General features: G+C 35.0%; 1 protein-coding gene across 1 annotated transcript; it reads left to right on the forward strand.

Moving 5' to 3' along the window:
* The first annotated feature begins 179 nt into the window (after window positions 1-179).
* Window positions 180-3,695, forward strand: LOC107614333 (GATA transcription factor 1-like). Its single transcript, XM_088506393.1, has 3 exons — window positions 180-388; window positions 1,841-2,010; window positions 2,798-3,695. Exons 1-3 carry the CDS (start codon window positions 202-204, stop codon window positions 3,356-3,358), a joined length of 918 nt encoding a protein of 305 aa, XP_088362519.1. The 5' UTR covers window positions 180-201; the 3' UTR covers window positions 3,359-3,695.
* Window positions 3,696-19,182: the final 15,487 nt, after the last annotated feature.

A 19,182-nucleotide genomic window follows, 5' to 3' on the forward strand; every position in this document is an offset into this window, starting at 1 on the left:
AACATCTTTTATGATGCAGATATTGAAATTGTTTTATTTGATGTTTTCCTTCAATTTTCAATTGATTTCAGCAATCATAGTGCTAAAGTGATACATAAGGAATGATTATCATCTTATAAGTTATGTTTTATCTACTAACAATTACAATTGTATCAAGAGAAAACAAAATTAGTAAAAAGACAAAAGAGAACATGGACAAGTATGAAATTAACAAAATGTCCCTCCCTAATCCCTACACGTGCCTCACCATCTCTTGTTCTCAGTCCCTCAATATCTCAAAGCCTCATACCTACTTGCTCTGGGGTTTCTTTCCTTTCGTCTCAGTTTCAGCTACTGCAACAACTTTCTGTGACCCAAAAAGTTGCAAAGTTGAAAGCATTCGAGCTAGGTACTGTACTTATTTGTCCTACTCTGCTTCCTACCTGTTTTCATTTCCTTTCTTATCTTTTTCTCTCATGCCTTAGTATCAACATGTTTCTTTTGTCCTCTTTCTCTACAATACATTTATAATTTGCCTATTTAACTGAGCATGCTGCAAAATGGAATAGTTGTTTTTTATGGTTTGAAAAAGTGAGTTTTTATGGTCTTAGTTGAACTTTGAAGTTGGTACAAAACCCTTAGTTGCTTGTAGTGCATGTTTCTTCATTGTTTGCTCCCATTTTGAGTAGTACTTTATGCGTCTGTGAGTGGAAAACTTGTAACAAGTATCAGAAACGTGAAGTATGAACTTTTGAAATGTCCATTATCATACATATTTTAGTTCTTTTTTTTGGTAGTCTTTTGATTGTTTTCTTTCCTTAGGGAGCATGTTGTAGTGTAACCATTTTTGAATGTTGTTTTATTCTCTCCAAGTGTTGTACATAATATATTCTGTTTTGTTTTTTGATGGCTAAAGATTTACTCGGAAGTAACTTCTTTGCCTTTTTCTTCTGTGAATTTACATCCCAAAAATCTCAATCATTAAATAAATATATGACTATGTAATCCCGATTGTTATAGCTATTAATAGTGGCTCTTGCAGTTGATATGGCTGTAGTCGATAACGTTTATATCATAGAGTGGCAAAAGTTTTTCAAACAATAGTGATAATAATAACAGCAATATTGATTTCTTTCTTTTATCGGGACTTGTACTGACTATGTACATATTTTTATTCATGCTCTAGACAAATCATTTCAACCAATAGTCATTATTTTTTCCTCTTCAAAATGATATTTGTTTACAACTAAAATATCCCTAAACTTATTTTTAAGTTACATGGGTCTGAATTGTTCTTACTCATTGGCAACCTGACTTGAGAGTGACATTTTCTTACAAAAGCAACAAGAAGAAAGAAAAAGAGAGACATAAAGAAGAGAGAAGAGAAAACTATATTCTAAGTGATTGTGCAATAGGGAACTAGGGACCGAAAGAATCGAAGAAAAATGGACAATTGACCTGTGTCAATATAGGATGGCATATGGTGCTAATTTATACAAAAATATAGCATCCTTTCTTTAAGATAAACTTTTCAAATGATCCACAAAAAGCATGGGACTTGCACAATATTTAGTGAAATCCTAAAATGATAGCCCTGGGGACGAGTGTTCACCTTACCACACTCCTTTATTAATTATGGATATACTTATCATTTAATTTGTGTTTATGATGGTGCCACATATATATATTTATATTGGGTAGTGGAGACAGAACACATCTTATGCTTCCATATTTCGGTGTGATTTTTCATTGTCTATTACATATTTCATATACTGATGAGTTTGTACTTTGAAGTTCTAGATAACACATAATTCTGCTGCATACTTTTCACTATTGTGTTTTCAAATGTCTGTCCTTTCAGGAATGGAGGTTCTTGGTACCGTCGATGACCTCTTGGATTTCTCATCCGACGTAGGTGAGGATAATGATGCTGTTGTTGACAGACGCAGGAAAGGATTTCCTTGTAACCCAGAATGCAAGCAACCTTCATTCAATCCATTGGCCATGGATGATCCTAACTATTCATTCTCTGTAAGTTTTATATTCCATTTTCAGTTCTTTCGGAATCTTAATGCCCGAGAAAAAGAAAACAAATTTTTTGCTTTTTGATTGTGACTATTTCGGAATCTTGTGATTTTGAAAACAGAAATGTTAGGAAAAACGTTTATGTTTTATATGCTGATTTGGCGGGTATTGGGTGGAATTAAAATTTGGACTAAGCTTATTGAGTCAGTTGCATAGGGCATTAAGAGAAATAAGATAAGATGTATGGATTATCTTTTATTGAACATAAAAGGTTCTTGATTGGCTTTAGTTTCTTTTATAAGTGTGTACACTATACTTTAGGACAAGCTTTTACTCAAAATGTGGTGGTCATTTGTTAGTGTTAGTGTGTTACTACAGGATTTATCTTAATTACTCAAGGGTGTTATTGAAAAAATGGCAGTGAAACTTAATTTTTCTTTTTGTTTGCAAAATATGGGGGTACTGTCCTATAGTGCAGTTGGTTATTATAATTTTCTTTTCAAAAGTAGAACATTAACAGGTGCTTACATATTTTTATTTATGTGTTCATCATTGCATCGCAAACACTAGATCAGGTAATAAACATTATGTAGACTATATATTTGGTCATATTTTTCCACTTACTTTTCTTCCAAGCTTTCCTTGTGGTAGAGTCATTCATTTCTTCAGTCTGAAGAAAACAAATCATGTGGTCACTTGTTCCTTTTATCCAAAGGTCTGCATTGATTACTAATTAGTTGGGTATCCACTGAGTGATGTGAAGATCAATTTGCCCCCCATTTTCATCTATCAGGAGTTCGCCGAGGAAGAGCTTGAATGGTTGTCCAATAAAGACGCATTTCCTGCTGTCGAAACATTTGTCGACATACCATCTATTCAGCCTAACATGTCAAAGCACCAAGGGACAGCCTCAGTGCTTGAATATAGAAGGAGCATCCCCAATAATAACTGCACTAACAACATTACACTCTTAAACGGCTTTGATCACCTGAAGGTCCCTGTCCGAGCAAGGAGCAAGTGTCGTAGTAGGCCTCGCCTGGCTATTGCTGACGTCTCAAGTCATCAGTCCTGGTGGAGACTATCTAGTAGAGAAATTTCCGGAGTAGAAGTGATAAAAATCCCAACCATTGGGAGGAAATGTCAGCACTGTGGATCTGAAGAAACTCCACAGTGGCGATCAGGTCCGCTTGGGCCAAAAACACTTTGTAATGCCTGTGGGGTTAGGTTCAAGTCTGGTCGACTGGTCCCCGAGTACCGTCCTGCAACCAGCCCAACTTTTCGTCACGAGTTGCATTCTAATTCCCATAGGAAGATTATCGAGATGAGGAAGCAGAAGCAAATGGGAATGGTTTGAAGGCAATGGATCACAAAAGGCAATTTGATAGTGTGCAGTGCTTGTAACAATCAGTATTTTAGAGCTCAATAGTTTTGTTTCGATTTATTCTAATTATTTGTTTCTTTATCTGGGTCCATTTTTTCTGTGGGGTTGGTTAGATCAAAATCAAATTTCTTGAGGAAGAATCAAACTAGGGAGGTCGTAAAATTATGTATCCCATTGTTACGCTGTAATCAAGAAGCCAGCTTAGGATTATTATTCTTTTATTTTGCTGCTTTTAGGCATGTATTCTGTACTTTATTTGGGAGAAGCTCTTATACTTGTCTTGAACTAAGTATAAATTTTGATTTGATTACTTGGTTGTAGTTGATTGCTGAGGAACTGTGATACTATTCAGGTTGTATGTTGAGACATCATCCATTAATAAGAAAAACAAAGTTTTTTCACCACGCAAAAAAAAAAAGGGAATTTTCTTTGCATCTAAGATGTGAACACTCTTTTCTATTGTTTGATCTTCCATTAAAGCAAGTCAAAATTGAACTGATGGTAAATATTGCAACAAAAAGAGTAGAGAATATAATAGCACAATTTTTCAATGTGTATGCGACACACTCTCCTTTAAACTTAATTCGCATCCCCTAATTTAGTATGGTGTGTAAAATGGGCTACTACTGAGTACATGCAATATACAATTACGTATATGCAACTACGTACTCGTGAATAAAAAAAGTTTATTTCAAAAGATATAATTATTCAATGAATTATAATTTTTTAATAAGTTACAACTTTTGAATAAGTCATAACTTCACAAAGAGACGTAACTTTTCAAACATCGGTTTTCACATATTTTAAAAATGGGTTATGCTATGTGTACACCAAAATCAGCCACCAAAGTCAGCCACTAGTATAAAATATATGTTGGAATACAAATACACATTGAAAATAAATTAAACCACACATGTATTTATACACAAATACATTAGTGGTTGATTTTAGTGATTAATTTTGGTGTACAAATAGCATTTATCTTTAAAAATATATTTCGCATTGATCAAGATTGGGTTAATTCATCATTGTAACCATGTACAATAATATTAGAAACAAAAAGCTGCTCCATGTGATTCTTACCTTTGAAATTGCATATTGGCTTGCATATTTTAGCTCCCTCTTTTGGAACCTGTTTTTTCAACCAAATAGAATAAGAGTTTGTTGTTTAACAGAATTACCAATTCGTTTTTTATCCATGGTTTTCCAACCATTTGATTTTAGCCTTCGCATCTTTATTATGTTCCATAATTTCTTTTCTTAAGCTATAAGGCTATAACACCAATTGAATGCTGCTAAATAACAAACAAATTTAATTTAAAAATTTGAATGTGTTTTTATCTAATTAGTTGTCTAAGTATGAAGTTGAATAAACAGAAATTTTTTCTCTAGGCTAAAAAACAATCAACTGGATTTGAAATATTAAAAGGATACTCTTCTTTGTAAATGATCCTATAAGGTATATCTGGGTAACCGTCCACTTCAGAAGGAAGAATACTGACTAAAAAGGTCTTAAAAATAAAGATGTCATGTTTCTAACCTTGGAAGGAAGGAAGGATGTATCCCAGCTCCTCAGAATCACGTAACATACAACAAATAACTTTTGGCTTCAAATTACAAGCTACTCAACATTTCTCTAAAGGATAGTGTACTTCTACCTATTTTGAGCAATGTGATCAGACAAGAAAGAAAATGGGTTCCCAACAAAAAAGTCTTGCACTATCTCTATAAATATGAAGACTTGAGAACCCTAGAATACCAACAAAATGCTCTCTTAAAAAAATTGTGTGTTCATTTCTCTTTTTATTCATCAATTATCTAGTATTTTCTTATCTCAAAAGAGAAAAAAACTTAATCATTTTAATCGAGATTCTTTACTATAAACTAATAAATCGGTGATTTAGCTGGTTCCATTTAAAACTAAGACCATTTCTATATGTAGACTGGTCAATTCGATAATCGCATACAAAAACTCACGTGGTCCATGGTATACCAACACTCATGTACCAAGCTTGTGAACACTCTTCCTCTCATGAGTAATATAATTGAATTATATATATATATATATATATATATATATATATATTTAATTTCACCTTAATTTTAATTTAATACTCATTACATCCTAAATTAACTATACTTTTTTAATATACATTATTATTAATATAAATATTAAATTTTATTAAATATATACAAATTTTAAAAATATATAAAAAATATCCTTTATTATCTATAACATCTTTTCTCTTTTCATGGTTGTATAATATCTACTATTACTATTTTTTCAATAGATACATGAAGTATATAATAGTATAAACTAATTATGTGTTATCGAAATACAAAAATAATAGTCACCAAAAAAGAAATACAAAAATAATAATTAATTTAGTATAAAAAATAAAATACACATTTGTTATGAAAAATAGTCAAATATTATATAATTATTTAATTATAATTAAGTTAATCAATTTAACTAGTGACTCAATAATCTAGTATTCTGATGGGTCAGTTGTTAATTCAGTTTTGATAACTATGATTAAAACAACCCCAGCAACAGCTAATGAAAAAACAATTGTGGTTGGTGCATGTTAGTTGGTATATAAAGACAAATTACTCAAGAGCGGATGAATTAATGATAAACTTTTGATTAGCGAAAGCGTGCTTAAATTAAATGTACAAAAAGACTTGTACAAATACTTTTTAAGGGCTTTCCAGTAAAGTTCAAGAACTTATAAATAATTGTACTTTTCACATCACTTTGAAATGTGAAAGCCAATTTAATGGGAGATAGAGTTAGAGAGATTGCAAACATGAATTTTCTGCTAGTTTGGTTACATCTCTGTACCTATGTCTAGTCCTTTCTGTAAGAGATTTATCCACTTTCTATCAAGTTTGAAACGGATGCTTGACAAATCGCTAAAGCAATGAGTACTTTATACACATTCAGACTCCTCATGGATATTATATCAACTCTCAACTCTTATAGGTAGCGATTGGTAGAGAGACAGAGACTGAAAGATTGAGACTGAGAGATAGAGACTCAAAAACAGAGATTGAAATAAATCTTAATATTCTGTTTGATGTAAAGTAAGAGACAAAAATTGAAACAAAAATGAAGCTCTAATTTAATTTGTACAAAGGGTAAAATTGGAATTAATTAATTAAAATGATGGTATTTTAGGTATAAAATGTTATTAAAGTTTCAGTCTCCATCTCTAAAAATTTTAGTTCCATGTGTCTCCACTTTTTGGAGGTACTGAAATACTGAAATTTTGGAAACAAAGACAAAAATTTTAGTACCAGTCTCTGAACCAACAAACATGATACTGAATCTCAGTCTCCCAGTCTCTGTCCCAGTACCTCAAAACAAATGCTACCTTAGAGACACCACCTCTTAGTGACCCTTGAAGCAATCACAACTTCTAGAGCAAGAAGAGATACCTACTCTTTCATCACATCAACAAGCACTTGGCATACCTATGATATCCTTCTTTTATTGTGTATAAAACCTTGAACCCCTACAGATGTTAACTCTAAGTACACTTTGAAGTAATCCTAACTTCAAGAACTGAGAAAGAGGTACATAACTATTTTCTTACATTATAACACTCACAAGAACGATAAAAAACACTTTGGAAAGTATATGATTCAAATTGACGTTTTATGAACCAAACTTTGTGTAATGTCTCTTTAAAATTTGTGTAAGAACTCTTTGTAAATTTATAGAAAATGATAATGAATCACATGAATGCTTAGAATGATGCATGGTTATGTTTGGTTGCTGAAAAAGGCTTTAATGCCTCTATTTATAGGGATTCTGAACCTTATATATTATATAAAGTAGATGGAAAAGAGCCATTATGCCAAAACCCGTTGTTAATGACTTTCTAATATGTATCCATCAATCAATTGTTTCTTTAACCAATCGATTGGTTAACTAGCAATTGTATAAAATATTTAGCCATCCAATCAATTGCTTAAGCTACCAATATGATGTTTTTGATAAACCAATCAATTGGATAAAATCTTCAATCGATTGTATTGAATTAGAGAATAAAAATTCCATTATGCTCACTAGTATAGTAGCGCATTGGTGCACGAATTGTAAATCACACTTTTCACAACTCGTACCACTAACCAGCAAGTGCACTGGGTCGTCCAAGTAATACCTTACGTGAGTAAGGGTCAATCCCACGGAGATTGTCGGCTTGAAGCAATCTATGGTTATCTTGTAAATCTTAGTCAGTAAATTAATAATAAAAGTGATTGGGTTTATGAAGAGTAAATAGCATAAATTAAATAATACTTGTTATGCAGTAATGGAGAATAGATTGAGGTTTTGGAGATGCTCTGTCTTCTGAATCCCTGCTTTCCTATTGTCTTCTTCTTCACGCACGCCGGTCTCCTTCCATGGCAAGCTGTATGTTGGTGGATCACCGTTGTCAATGGCTACCATCCATCCTCTCAGTGAAAATGGTCCAAATGCACTGTCGGTTCTCAATCATGTTGGAATAGAATCCGTTGATTCTTTTGCGTCTGTCACTACGCCCAACACTCGTGAGTTTGAAGCTCGTCACAGTCATCCCTTCCCTGATCCTACTTGGAATACCACAGACAAGGTTTAGACTTTCCGGATCTCAGGAATAGCCGCCAATAATTCTAGCCTATACCACGAAGACTCTGATCATGAACCAAGGGGCTAAGAGATACACACTCAATCTAAGATAGAACGGAAGTGGTTATCAGGCACGCGTTCATAGGTTGAGAATGATGATGAGTGTCACGGATCATCACATTCATCATGGTTAAGTACGAGTGAATATCTTAGAATAGAAACAAGCGTGTTTGAATAGAAAACAGAAGTAATTGCATTAATTCATCGAGACACAACAGAGCTCCTCACCCCCAATCATGGAGTTTAGAGACTCATGCCGTAGAGATACAATGTAAAACGTGAAAATGTCATGAGGTACATAATAAATCTCTAAAAGTTGTTTAAATACTCAACTAGTAACCTAGGTTTACAGAAAATGAGTAAACTACTATAGATAGTGTAGAAATCCACTTCCGGGGCCCACTTGATGTGTGCTGGGGCTGAGACTTGAGCTTTACACGTGCCTAGGCTGTTTCTGGAGTAAAACACCAGGTTGTAGCCTGTTTTGGGCTTTTAACTCCAACTTGTAACCTGTTTCTGGCGTTTAACGCCAGAATGCAACATGGAATTGGCGTTGAACGCCAGTTTACGTCATTTATCTTCGAGCAAATTATGCACTATTATATATTGCTGGAAAGCCCTGGATGTCTACTTTCCAACGCAATTGAGAGCGCGCCATTTGGGTTTCTATAGCTCTAGAAAATCTATTTCGAGTGCAGGGAGGTCAGAATCCAACAGCATCTGCAGTCCTTTTTCAGCCTCTGAATCAGATTTTGCTCAGGTCCCTCAATTTCAGCCAGAAAATACCTGAAATCACAGAAAAACACATAAACTCATAGTAAAGCCCAGAAATGTGAATTTTGAATAAAAACTAATAAGAATATAGTAAAAACTTAACTAAATCATACTAAAAACTACCTAAAAATAATGCCAAAAAGCGTATAAATTATCTACTCGTCACGCATGTTATAACATCCTATCACACAGAACTTTACACCTAGGACATAAATTAAAGGTGGTGAGACGCTATGACCTCTAAAACAAAAATACGTAAATAGATATGTATGAAGAATAGTTTAACTAAGAGTTTTGGAAGAAAGGATGAACAAAACAAGACCGAAAATGCGTCACACTTGAAAAACGATAAGATAGAAAGCTTATACAGAAAACCAAAGAGACAGGTATACAAACAGAATTTCAAAAGATAGATACATAATTAAGCTCTAAACTCAACCCGTGAAGCAAAGACCTACTAGAGGGATAAAATAGAATATAATCCCTGTTTCTCCAAGTCAACCTCTAGGAGGGATAAAAAACAAATATATACAAGTGGATAACCTAAATACATGTACATATACAAAACATAAAGTATAACATCCCAAAGGTAGATCTTCGCGTCCCAAGAGTTTCCGGCAAGCTCAACGTGGTGTATCATGTCCTACATCTGAAAACAACAATATATGTATGGAATGAGAAAAACAACAATAAGGTCCCGGAGTTTACATCCTACCCACTAATTAGAAAGTTTTGCCCCCAAAATTCAATTACTAAAAGAAAAGCAGGCGAGTATGGCCCTTCTTATTTCAACTTCACAGTCCTCGATCCTCCTTCAAGTCTTGAAACAACCTTATATACGGAAGCTCCTCTTTTCCAATAAGCAACTCCTCCAATTCACCTTCGATAGGGTCCAAGGTTTATACTAGGGGTTTCAGACACAGCTTTAGGTTTAACTACAGGGGTCCTTCTAGCTTCATCTTGATATCTACATTCAAATTTTGGAATCCGAAGGCTACACACTTCTCACTACATTGACGCCCCAACCCGCTTCCGTTGCATCACTCTGATTATTTGTCATTAAAACTTAATCATTCACCTATTTGACCAGAAACCTGCTTGAATCTCTTTATCACACTAACTAATCGTCATCGACCTTTACTTTAGCTACACGAGTCTTAATCCCTTGGTTGTCTCCACCACTAGGCCCATTACCACTTCCATCAGTGTTCCCAGTTCGCTTGTGCCATCCTTTTAGCAGTAGCTCACATAACGGTAACCATCTTCTCTAGAGCGGCCATAAGAATCAACCGGATAACTTTGCTCACATCCACGAGATGTCTTTTGGGTCTTGTCCACACCGAACACTTGATATTAAGGTGATCAGTATTAATATCTCGAGTTTAGTGCTTTGAACCCCCAAAGTTATGCCCATGAACACTTATGCTATGTCAAGCAGACATTCTAAATAGCATGTACACAAGACTCAAAGTATGCTCAGAAATATAGTCAGTCTATTTTCCAGTATCTACGGGAACAAACTGCTCTGATACCATAATGTAACACTGATGAACAGATTTTTGATGGTCTAGAATTCACAAATGAATTCTCGTTGCAATATAGTTTCTAAAGCAACAAATAACCCTTTCATACAAAAGATTGTTTGTCACTAAAACAAACCCCTAAATTTATAAACTGAAGTATTGAAACCTCGGGTCGTTCTCCCTAGGAATTGCAATAAAGTGTCTTGTTGTTGGTTATAAGGTATGTTTGGGGTTTTTGGGTTAAGAGACATGAAATGTAAATGGCAATGAAAATAAACAAACAACTAAAAAGGTCTTGGCAAAGGTTGGTGGTCAAGGATCTCTATCCTAATCACTAACCACAACATGAAAATTGGCAAGGATCAATCCCACTAAGTCATCCCCTAACTAATAGTAGAGGAAAATCAAGTGAGCTATATCAATCCAAGTCCATAAGTCCTAATTCTCCACCAAATTAATTAGTGAGATCTAGAGTTAATGGCTCCCAATCGTCAATCACTTGGACATTAGTAACTCAAGAGTTCCTAAGTTACCTTCCCAAGCCAAGAGCATAAAATTCTACTCTAAAATCCAACCAAGCATTTTGTCAAACACTTGGAAGGAATAAAAGAAAAGCATAGGAAATTGACAACAAAAATAGAATCTAACAACAATTACTATAAGGAATTAACAACAACAATCAAAAGAAGCACAATTATTATGAATTACCTCTAATTGAATTGAAAGAGAATAGAAGGAACAAAAGTAGATCTACAACAAAGCATAGAAACAAAATAGAAGAGATTACAACAAAAGATTAGAGGAATCATGAATGTAACAACAAAGAATTAAGAAGAAGAAGTAGAAGAGAAAAGTAAATCAAAGCATCAAATTAAACTAGATCTAAGAGTTCCTAATCTAAATCTAACCTAATCCTAATTCTAGAGAGAAGTGAGAGCTTCTCTCTCTAAAACTAACCTTCCCTCCAAAACTAATCTAAACTACACTAATGTCAAAAAGTGTGTTGACTCCTCTTCATTCCTTGGGTTAAATAGCATCAGAAGTGAGTTGGATTTGGGCCTGGGAAGCCCAGAATTCGCCCCCAGCGGATTCACTTTAAGTGGGTCACGTGCGGACATCGGCGCGTACGCGTACAGTGCACGTGCGCGTCGATTGACAATTTTCCACCCACGCGTACGCGTCATGTGTGCGTACGCGTCACCATGCGACCTCACAATCCACGCGTGCGCGTCTGCTGCGCGTGCGTGTAGTTGATCTTATCCCAAATCCTTGCTTTTCCATGATTTCTCCACTTTGCATGCTTTTCTCTCCATTCCTTTGATCCATTCCTAGCCTTTCCGATCTGAAATCACTAACAAACATATCAAGGCATCTAGTGGGATCAAAGGTGAGTTCAGATCAACCAATTAAGGGCCCAAAAAACATGTTATCACACTTAAGTACAATTTAAGGAGACAATCATGAAACCATGCTATTTCATTGATTAAATATGGGTAAAAGGTTATAAAATCCCTTAAATCAAGCACAAGATAAACCCTAAATATGGGGTTTATCAACCTCCCCACACTTAAATCAAGCATGTCCTCATGCTTAAACCAAGAGAGAGTAGAGGGTATCAATATTTATTCAATGTGAACTAATCTAAATGCAACCTAAACTATATGTAACTATCTAAATGAATGCAATTGCTTGGTCGAAATAAATCAATTCCCAAGAAGCACATATGCACAAGGGCTAAGGACTAGCAAGTCTAATCCACAATTGAATTGAGTTATTAAATATTTTTATGAACTTGCATGAAAAGAGATGATCATAGGTGAAAACATGTAATTGAGCAATCGAACCTTCACCGGATGTGTTTACACTCTATTCGCTCAAGTGTTTAGGGTTGATTCACTCAATTCTTCCCTAATCATACTTTCTAAGATTTGTTTTTCTTTTAATAATCAACATATATTTCATACATGCATACACATATCATGAGGTCTTTTCATTGGTTGTAATGGGGTTAGGGTCAAGGTAGGATGCATCTTTGGTCAAGTGAGCTTGAAATTTGAATCTTTGATAAGCTTATACTTCCCACCTAACCTATAACACCCTATACAATTCCAAACTAACCTAATTACCCATTTTTTCAATTTTTCACATACTCATGCATTTCTTTTCTTGATTACAACCCATATGCATTGATCTTTATTGAGCTTTACTTTGGGGCATTTTGTCCCCTTTTTATTGTTTTCTTTTTCTTCTTTTTCTTTTCTCTTTTTTTTTCTATTTTCTTTTTTCTCTCTTATCTATATTATTTTTTTCTCTTTTTTTGTTTTTCTCATTTTTTTCTTTCTTTCAAGCTACATGCGGGAACGTCAATGCATAAGGTCTATACATTTAATCAATACATGAGTATGCACCCAATTCCCAATATTTTCAAAAGAATACAAAACTACCCTTTTATTCCACCAATGTCCCAAGGTTCTCACACTTGAATGATACACACACACTAGCCTAAGTTAATCCAAGATCCAAATAAGGACATTTATTGTTTTTCACCTTAAGGCTTGTAATGTGCTAAAGTTAGAGAATAAGTGGGTTAATCGTAGGCTCAAAGTTGGCTAACAATGAAAGATAAAAGGTAGGCTTTTGGGCAAGTGAGCTAAATAAAATGATGGTCTCAATCATATAAATGCATGAATACACAAAATAATGGATATAAAGAATTAAATAAATCAAAGATTATAATCATAGAAAGAGAACAATTGCACACAAGAAGGGAAGATAAGTGGTTATAAAATGTAACCACACCATTAGGCTCAAGTCTCACTAGGTTGTGTGTTCTTAGCTCAAAACATGCTTCACAATATATATAATTCAAGCAAGTTCTATGAAAGATTTTCACTCAAATCAATTGGTGCCCTATAGATAGAAATCTTGAAAAATCTCATTATTTTGATGAAGCTTATTGTGTATATATGCAAAATTAAGAAAATGAAACAAAAATCCTAAAAGACCTAAGAATGAAATGCAAAAGTGTTGGGATTAAAAATTTGTCACCCAAAATCGCCGATCGGTCAGACGACCTCCCCACACTTAAAATTTTGCATCGTCCTCGGTGCATTCAAAGATGAGCAAGGGGGTACGGCGACTCTCTGAATCGCTACCTTCAGCTGGTAGATCAACCTGTGCTGCGTGTTCTTTCTCTTGCTTCCATTTTTTGCTTGCGGTGCATTGGTCATGAAAAATAGAAAATAACACCATAAGATAAGAAGAGACAAAAGCAAGGAAGCATAATTGTTGGACTGAGGTAGTAATCACTAGAATGAAGTGAGTGGATTAATGTGATATTAATGTGATAAGTAGGTGTGTGAATCCTAAATTAGGCACCTTTTAGAACACACATTAGCATAAAAAGTTATGTCACAAAAGAAGCATGAACTTCACTTATCCTAGTGCGCTTGAGATGCTTTAAGTGAACTTGTAAGGTAAAACAAGCATTAAAGAAGCATGAAAGCATTCAAGCCATAAACATATGGATGCATATAATCATGAACCACAATGCATTGAGATAAATGCGCAACATCCATCAAGAAATTGCCTAATCGAGGAAAGGGATTCAAATTACATGGTGGCCAAATCATGCAATTCAAGAGGATTTACAAGCTCGAAGGCAATTCTCATCATTTGGTGTTCCCAAGATTAAGTATGAAAAAGTCAAAAACCAAGTAGCAAAATATAACCTCAATAATAGAATCCAACAATGAATAACAACAATGATCATGCTAAGATAGCATGCAATTAGTAATAAGCAGCAATATGCATTAAACAAAATCCATAATCCAATACTTATAAGGAAAAAGAGAAAATGATATGAAAAACTAAACAAAAACTAACTAATTAGCTAACTAACTAACTAATTAACTAACTAAAATAAATGGTTATCAATGGTGTTTGGAAGTGTTGGATGAGTGATAGGAGAAGGGAAGAAGAAGGGAGAAGGAAAGAAATGGAAAGAGGAGAAGAAAAGAAATGTAGTGAAGGAAAGGCAACCACGCGTACGCGCACATGGCGCGTGCGCGCAGAGGGGTGAAAATGCTTAAGGCACGCATACGCGTGCGGTGCGCGTACGTGTGGATGGTGCTCTGTTTTTCAAAATTTTTCTATGTTTTTACACCAATCCAAGCTTTCTAAACCTCCAAACAGCTACCAAAACGCCATAAAACCTTATTTAACATACCATACTACTAACTAAACTCAACCAACTAATCTAAACATGAAATTAAACTAATTCTACCAATATTTACAAAAGAGAAAATGAAAAGATATTACCATGGTGGGGTGTCTCTGATAAACCACTATTTTATGGTTTATCTTGTGTTTAATTGAGTGGTTTCATCAAGTCTTCACCCACTTATTCATACTAATTGCATGATTTTTACAATCCCTTCCTAGTTTTGTTCCATGGTTGAAAACTTGCTTCCTAGAAATCTTTAATTTGTGTATTTTAATTCTCCTTTATACCATTCGATGCAGTGATTCATATGTTAAGTGTTTCAGGCTTTATAGGGCAGGAATGGCTTAGAAAATGGAGAGGAAGCTTGCAAAAATGGAAGGAACACAAGAAACTAAGGAGATGACCAGCGAGCATCGACGCGCACGCATGGCTCACGCGTGCGCGCGATATGGAGAAAATTGCAGCGACGCGTGCGCGTGCTTGACGCGTACGCGCAGATTGGAGTCTGCACAAATGATGCGCACGCATGGACGATACGTACGCGTGACAAGAAAAATCGCTGAATGACGCGCATGCGTGACTGACGCGTACGCGTGACCTGCGCGATCTGCAGAATTAACAGAAAATGCTAGGGGCGATTTTGGGCCACGTTTTGACCCAGTTTTCGGCCCAGAAACACAGAATAAAGCCAGGGAACATGCAAAGACTCAACACAAATTGACACACATTCTCATTAGGATAGTTTTAGGTTTTTAGATCTGAATATAGAGAGATTTTACTCTCCCTCTAGGTTCTCTTTACATTTATAGTTTATTAGTTTTATGCTTTTGCTTTGGATATCGAAGAGTCATCACCTCCGTTGAAGATACTATTCTAGTTTGTTTCCTTACTTGCTCTTTTATTTATTCCATATTCTTAAATCTTGTTTAAAGTGGTAATTGGATTATTTTCATGGATTGTTGATGCAAAGGATTACTTTTATTTTTAATTAATTAATTTTAAATCCTTATTTAATTTATCATGTCTTCTTCTTATATTTTTATGAGCATTATATTCATGTCAATGGAGTAGATTCCCTACTTGACATGGGGGTTGATTAAAAGGAGACACTTGAGTTGGAAGGCTTAAGTGAAGATTAAACTGGAAGTTGTTGGCTAGTTCTGTATTTACTAACGCTAGACCTTCCCAAGGGAGAGGACTAGGATTTGTGAATAAGAGTTAGCTCAATCACTTGACTTTCCTTTATTTAGTAAGGGTTAACTAAGTGAAAACAATAACCTTTTTGATACTACACTTAAGAGATCCCAACAAGGATAGAACTTCTAATTAATCATTCCCCCAGTCAAGGCTTTTTATTTAGAATATTAATAATCATTCTTAGTTTTTATTGCTTTAATTTACAATTATTTAATTGCTCATTATCCAAACTCAAACTCTTTTGAAAACTCCTGATTAATAAATTGGCACCCTTTCCTGCAACTCGTTGGGAGACGACCTGGGACTCATACTCCCAGTATTTTTATTTTAAATTTTTGTGACACCTTTCTAAATTGGTGAGGTGGATTTTAGATGGTTAAGAGCTATACTCGCAACGCTATTCTTATATTACAAATCTCTTAATTGGCCTAACTTCCGCCACGCACCAGTCTCCCACCTAGCACTTTTGTTTATTGTCCTTAAGTTGGACTTATGGGAGCTCCTCTCAAGGTGGCTTGTGCTTGAATTCTTGTTGGAACTCCCACCAATGCTTGGTTCTCCATGGTGCCCCAAGATTTTTCAAGAGTTGCACCAAGCTTTGATGGAGTTCTTCACAAGCTTGGGGCTCCCAAAATTGATTCTCCTTGTGCGATCCGGGATCCCACACTTTATTTTCACACCCGTCTTGAAGTTGATCATTATTAGTCCATCCGGGTGGCATGACTTTAGAATTCTCATGTAAGCGACCAAACATTCTCCTAGACCCAAGCAATCTAGCTCTATACCAACCCTTGTTATTAAGCCTTGAACATGTCACCATAACCATCTCCCTTTTACTCTTAAAGCCACAAATATTTCTTAGTTGACCATCCGTTTCAAGCAAACCATATTCAAGGGGAATAATAGAGCTTAAGTATAAGGAATTTACCCACTTGAATGAAAGAATGGATGGTAATGGCTTGGGGAGAGGTATCTCTAATGTCCTTGCAAGCTCTACTCCCTTATGTTCTTCTTTAGTTACCTCCACCTCCTCACAAACTTCTTCACTTTCAATCCTTTGTTCATCAATTTCATCTAACTCTTCTCCATCACTCAAATCATATATGGGAGGTTGAGAGAAATCTATCTTCACATCGCTTTCCATCTCATTGGGAGAAGGTTCTTCAAGTGCAAAAGATTCACCACCAAGAAGATTGGATGCTTGATCTTCATCACTAAGGGAACTCACCTCTTGCTTCATTCCCTCCAAGTCTTCATTTAAAAATTGTTTTGGAGGATGTGCACTCTCCTCTTCAACATCCAATTCAATCACCTTGGAGAGGTTCTCTTCGACTCTAGGTTCCCAAGGAGGTTTCGCATCTCCTAAGTCTTCAACCACTTCTTCCTCTTCGTCAATGATCATAGGCTCCTCCAATTGCTCTAATACAAAATAACATTCCTCCTTTTCTACCGGAGTTTCCAATCTCTCTTTCATGCTATGCTTTTCAATTAATTCTCCACATGTGACCAAGGGAGTTCTTTGAGTACTCAAATATTGGGAGGCTAATTGGCATACGACCTCGGTCAAGGTAGCCACAAATTCTAGTGTCTCTCTTTGTATTTCTCCTTGCCCTTGAAGTATAAGGCTAAGGGTTTCATCCATTGAGGATTGGAGTGGATAAGAGGGTTCATTGTCTTGGAGAAAGGGTTCATAATAGGAAGGTGGTTCTTCTTGGTAAGGGTGTGATGGTGTATATTGAGGTGGTTCTTGGGAGTATTGATATTAGAATGGTGGTTCCATGTATGGCTCATATGGTTCAAAAGGTGGTTGGTATAGTGGAAATGGGTTAAGGTCAAATGAAAGTGTTTGGTGAAAAGAGGTTTGTGAGTATGGTTGAGGTTCATGTTGAGGATATGATTTGTAGGCATATGGTGGTGGTTCTTGAAAGTCACAAGGAGATTCACCATAGCCATTGGATTGGTATGCATCATAGAATGGCTCTTCTTCATAGTGCATTGGTGGAGGTATTTGCCATGACGATTGATCATGTGCATATGGCTCCTCCCACCTTTGATTGTCCCATCCTTAATACACATCCTCATTGTAGCTCTCATTTCCTACAACATAATTAGAACCAAACTCATAGCCAAAGTGAGAATTCATAATGAAAAGAGAAAATAAGAAACAAAAGCTAATAATAAATAATGCAACAAAGTTCCAAAACTAGCAAAAATAGCATAAGAAGTGAGTTAGATTTGGGCCTGGGAAGCCCAGAATTCGCCCCAGCGGATTCACTTTAAGTGGGTCACGTGCGGACTTCGGCGCGTACGCGTACAGTGCGTGTGCGCATCGATTGAAGGAAAAATTGAAAAAGATTTGAAAAAGATAGAATTTTTAAATTGAAAATTTGATTTGACTCATAAGAAACAACTAGATTTTAAAATTTTTTGAAAAAGTCAACTCAAATTTTCGAATTTGATGAGAAGAAAAAGGGAAAGATATTTTTTTGATTTTTGAATTTTTAATGATGAAAGAGAAAAACATCAAAAAGACTCAATGCATGAAAATTTTGGATCAAAACACATGATGCATGCAAGAACACTATGAATGTCAAGATGAACACCAAGAACACTTTGAATGTCAAGATGAACACCAAGAACTTATTTTTGAAAATTTTGAAGAAGAGAAAAACATGCAAGATACCAAACTTAAAGAGTTTTAATTTTTAGACACTAACAAATTGAAAATGCATATGAAAAACAAGAAAAGACACAAAATAAGAAATTTTAAAGATCAAACAAGAAGACTTACCAAGAACAACTTGAAGATCATGAAGAATGCAATGCATGGATTTTCGAAAATGCAAGAAAAATAACATGCAATTTGACACCAAACTTAAAAATTGACACTAGACTCAAACAAGAAACATAAAATTTTTTGTTTTTTTTATTTTGTTAATTTTTTTTGGATTTTTTGAAATTTAATTTGAAAAAGAAAAATAAGGATTTCAAAATTTTTTTATAAGAATTCCAGGAATCTGCAATGTTAGTCTAAAGCTTCGGTCCAGAAATTAGACATGGCTCACTAGCCAGCCAAGCTTTCAGTGAAAGCTCCGGTCCAAAACACTAGACATGGCCAATGGCCAGCCAAGCTTCAGCAGATACCAATCAGACATACAACAGCTGATACTTCATCCAACTTCATATGCTGATAATTGGAAGCCTTGGTCCAAATGAATTAGACATGGCTTTACAGCCAGCCAGGCTTCAACGTGCTTCATGAAACTCTAGAATTCATTCTTAAAAATTCGGAAGAACAAAAATTTTTTGAAAATATTTATTTTTATTTATTTTTTTTTTCGAAAATAAGAATAATAAAAACAAAAAAAACTAAAAATTAAAATAAAATTACCTAATCTGAGCA

Source organism: Arachis ipaensis, chromosome B2 (assembly GCF_059453495.1).
Source record: "Arachis ipaensis isolate K30076 ecotype BB chromosome B2, ASM5945349v1, whole genome shotgun sequence".
In the NCBI taxonomy this organism is placed as follows: Eukaryota; Viridiplantae; Streptophyta; class Magnoliopsida; order Fabales; family Fabaceae; genus Arachis; species Arachis ipaensis.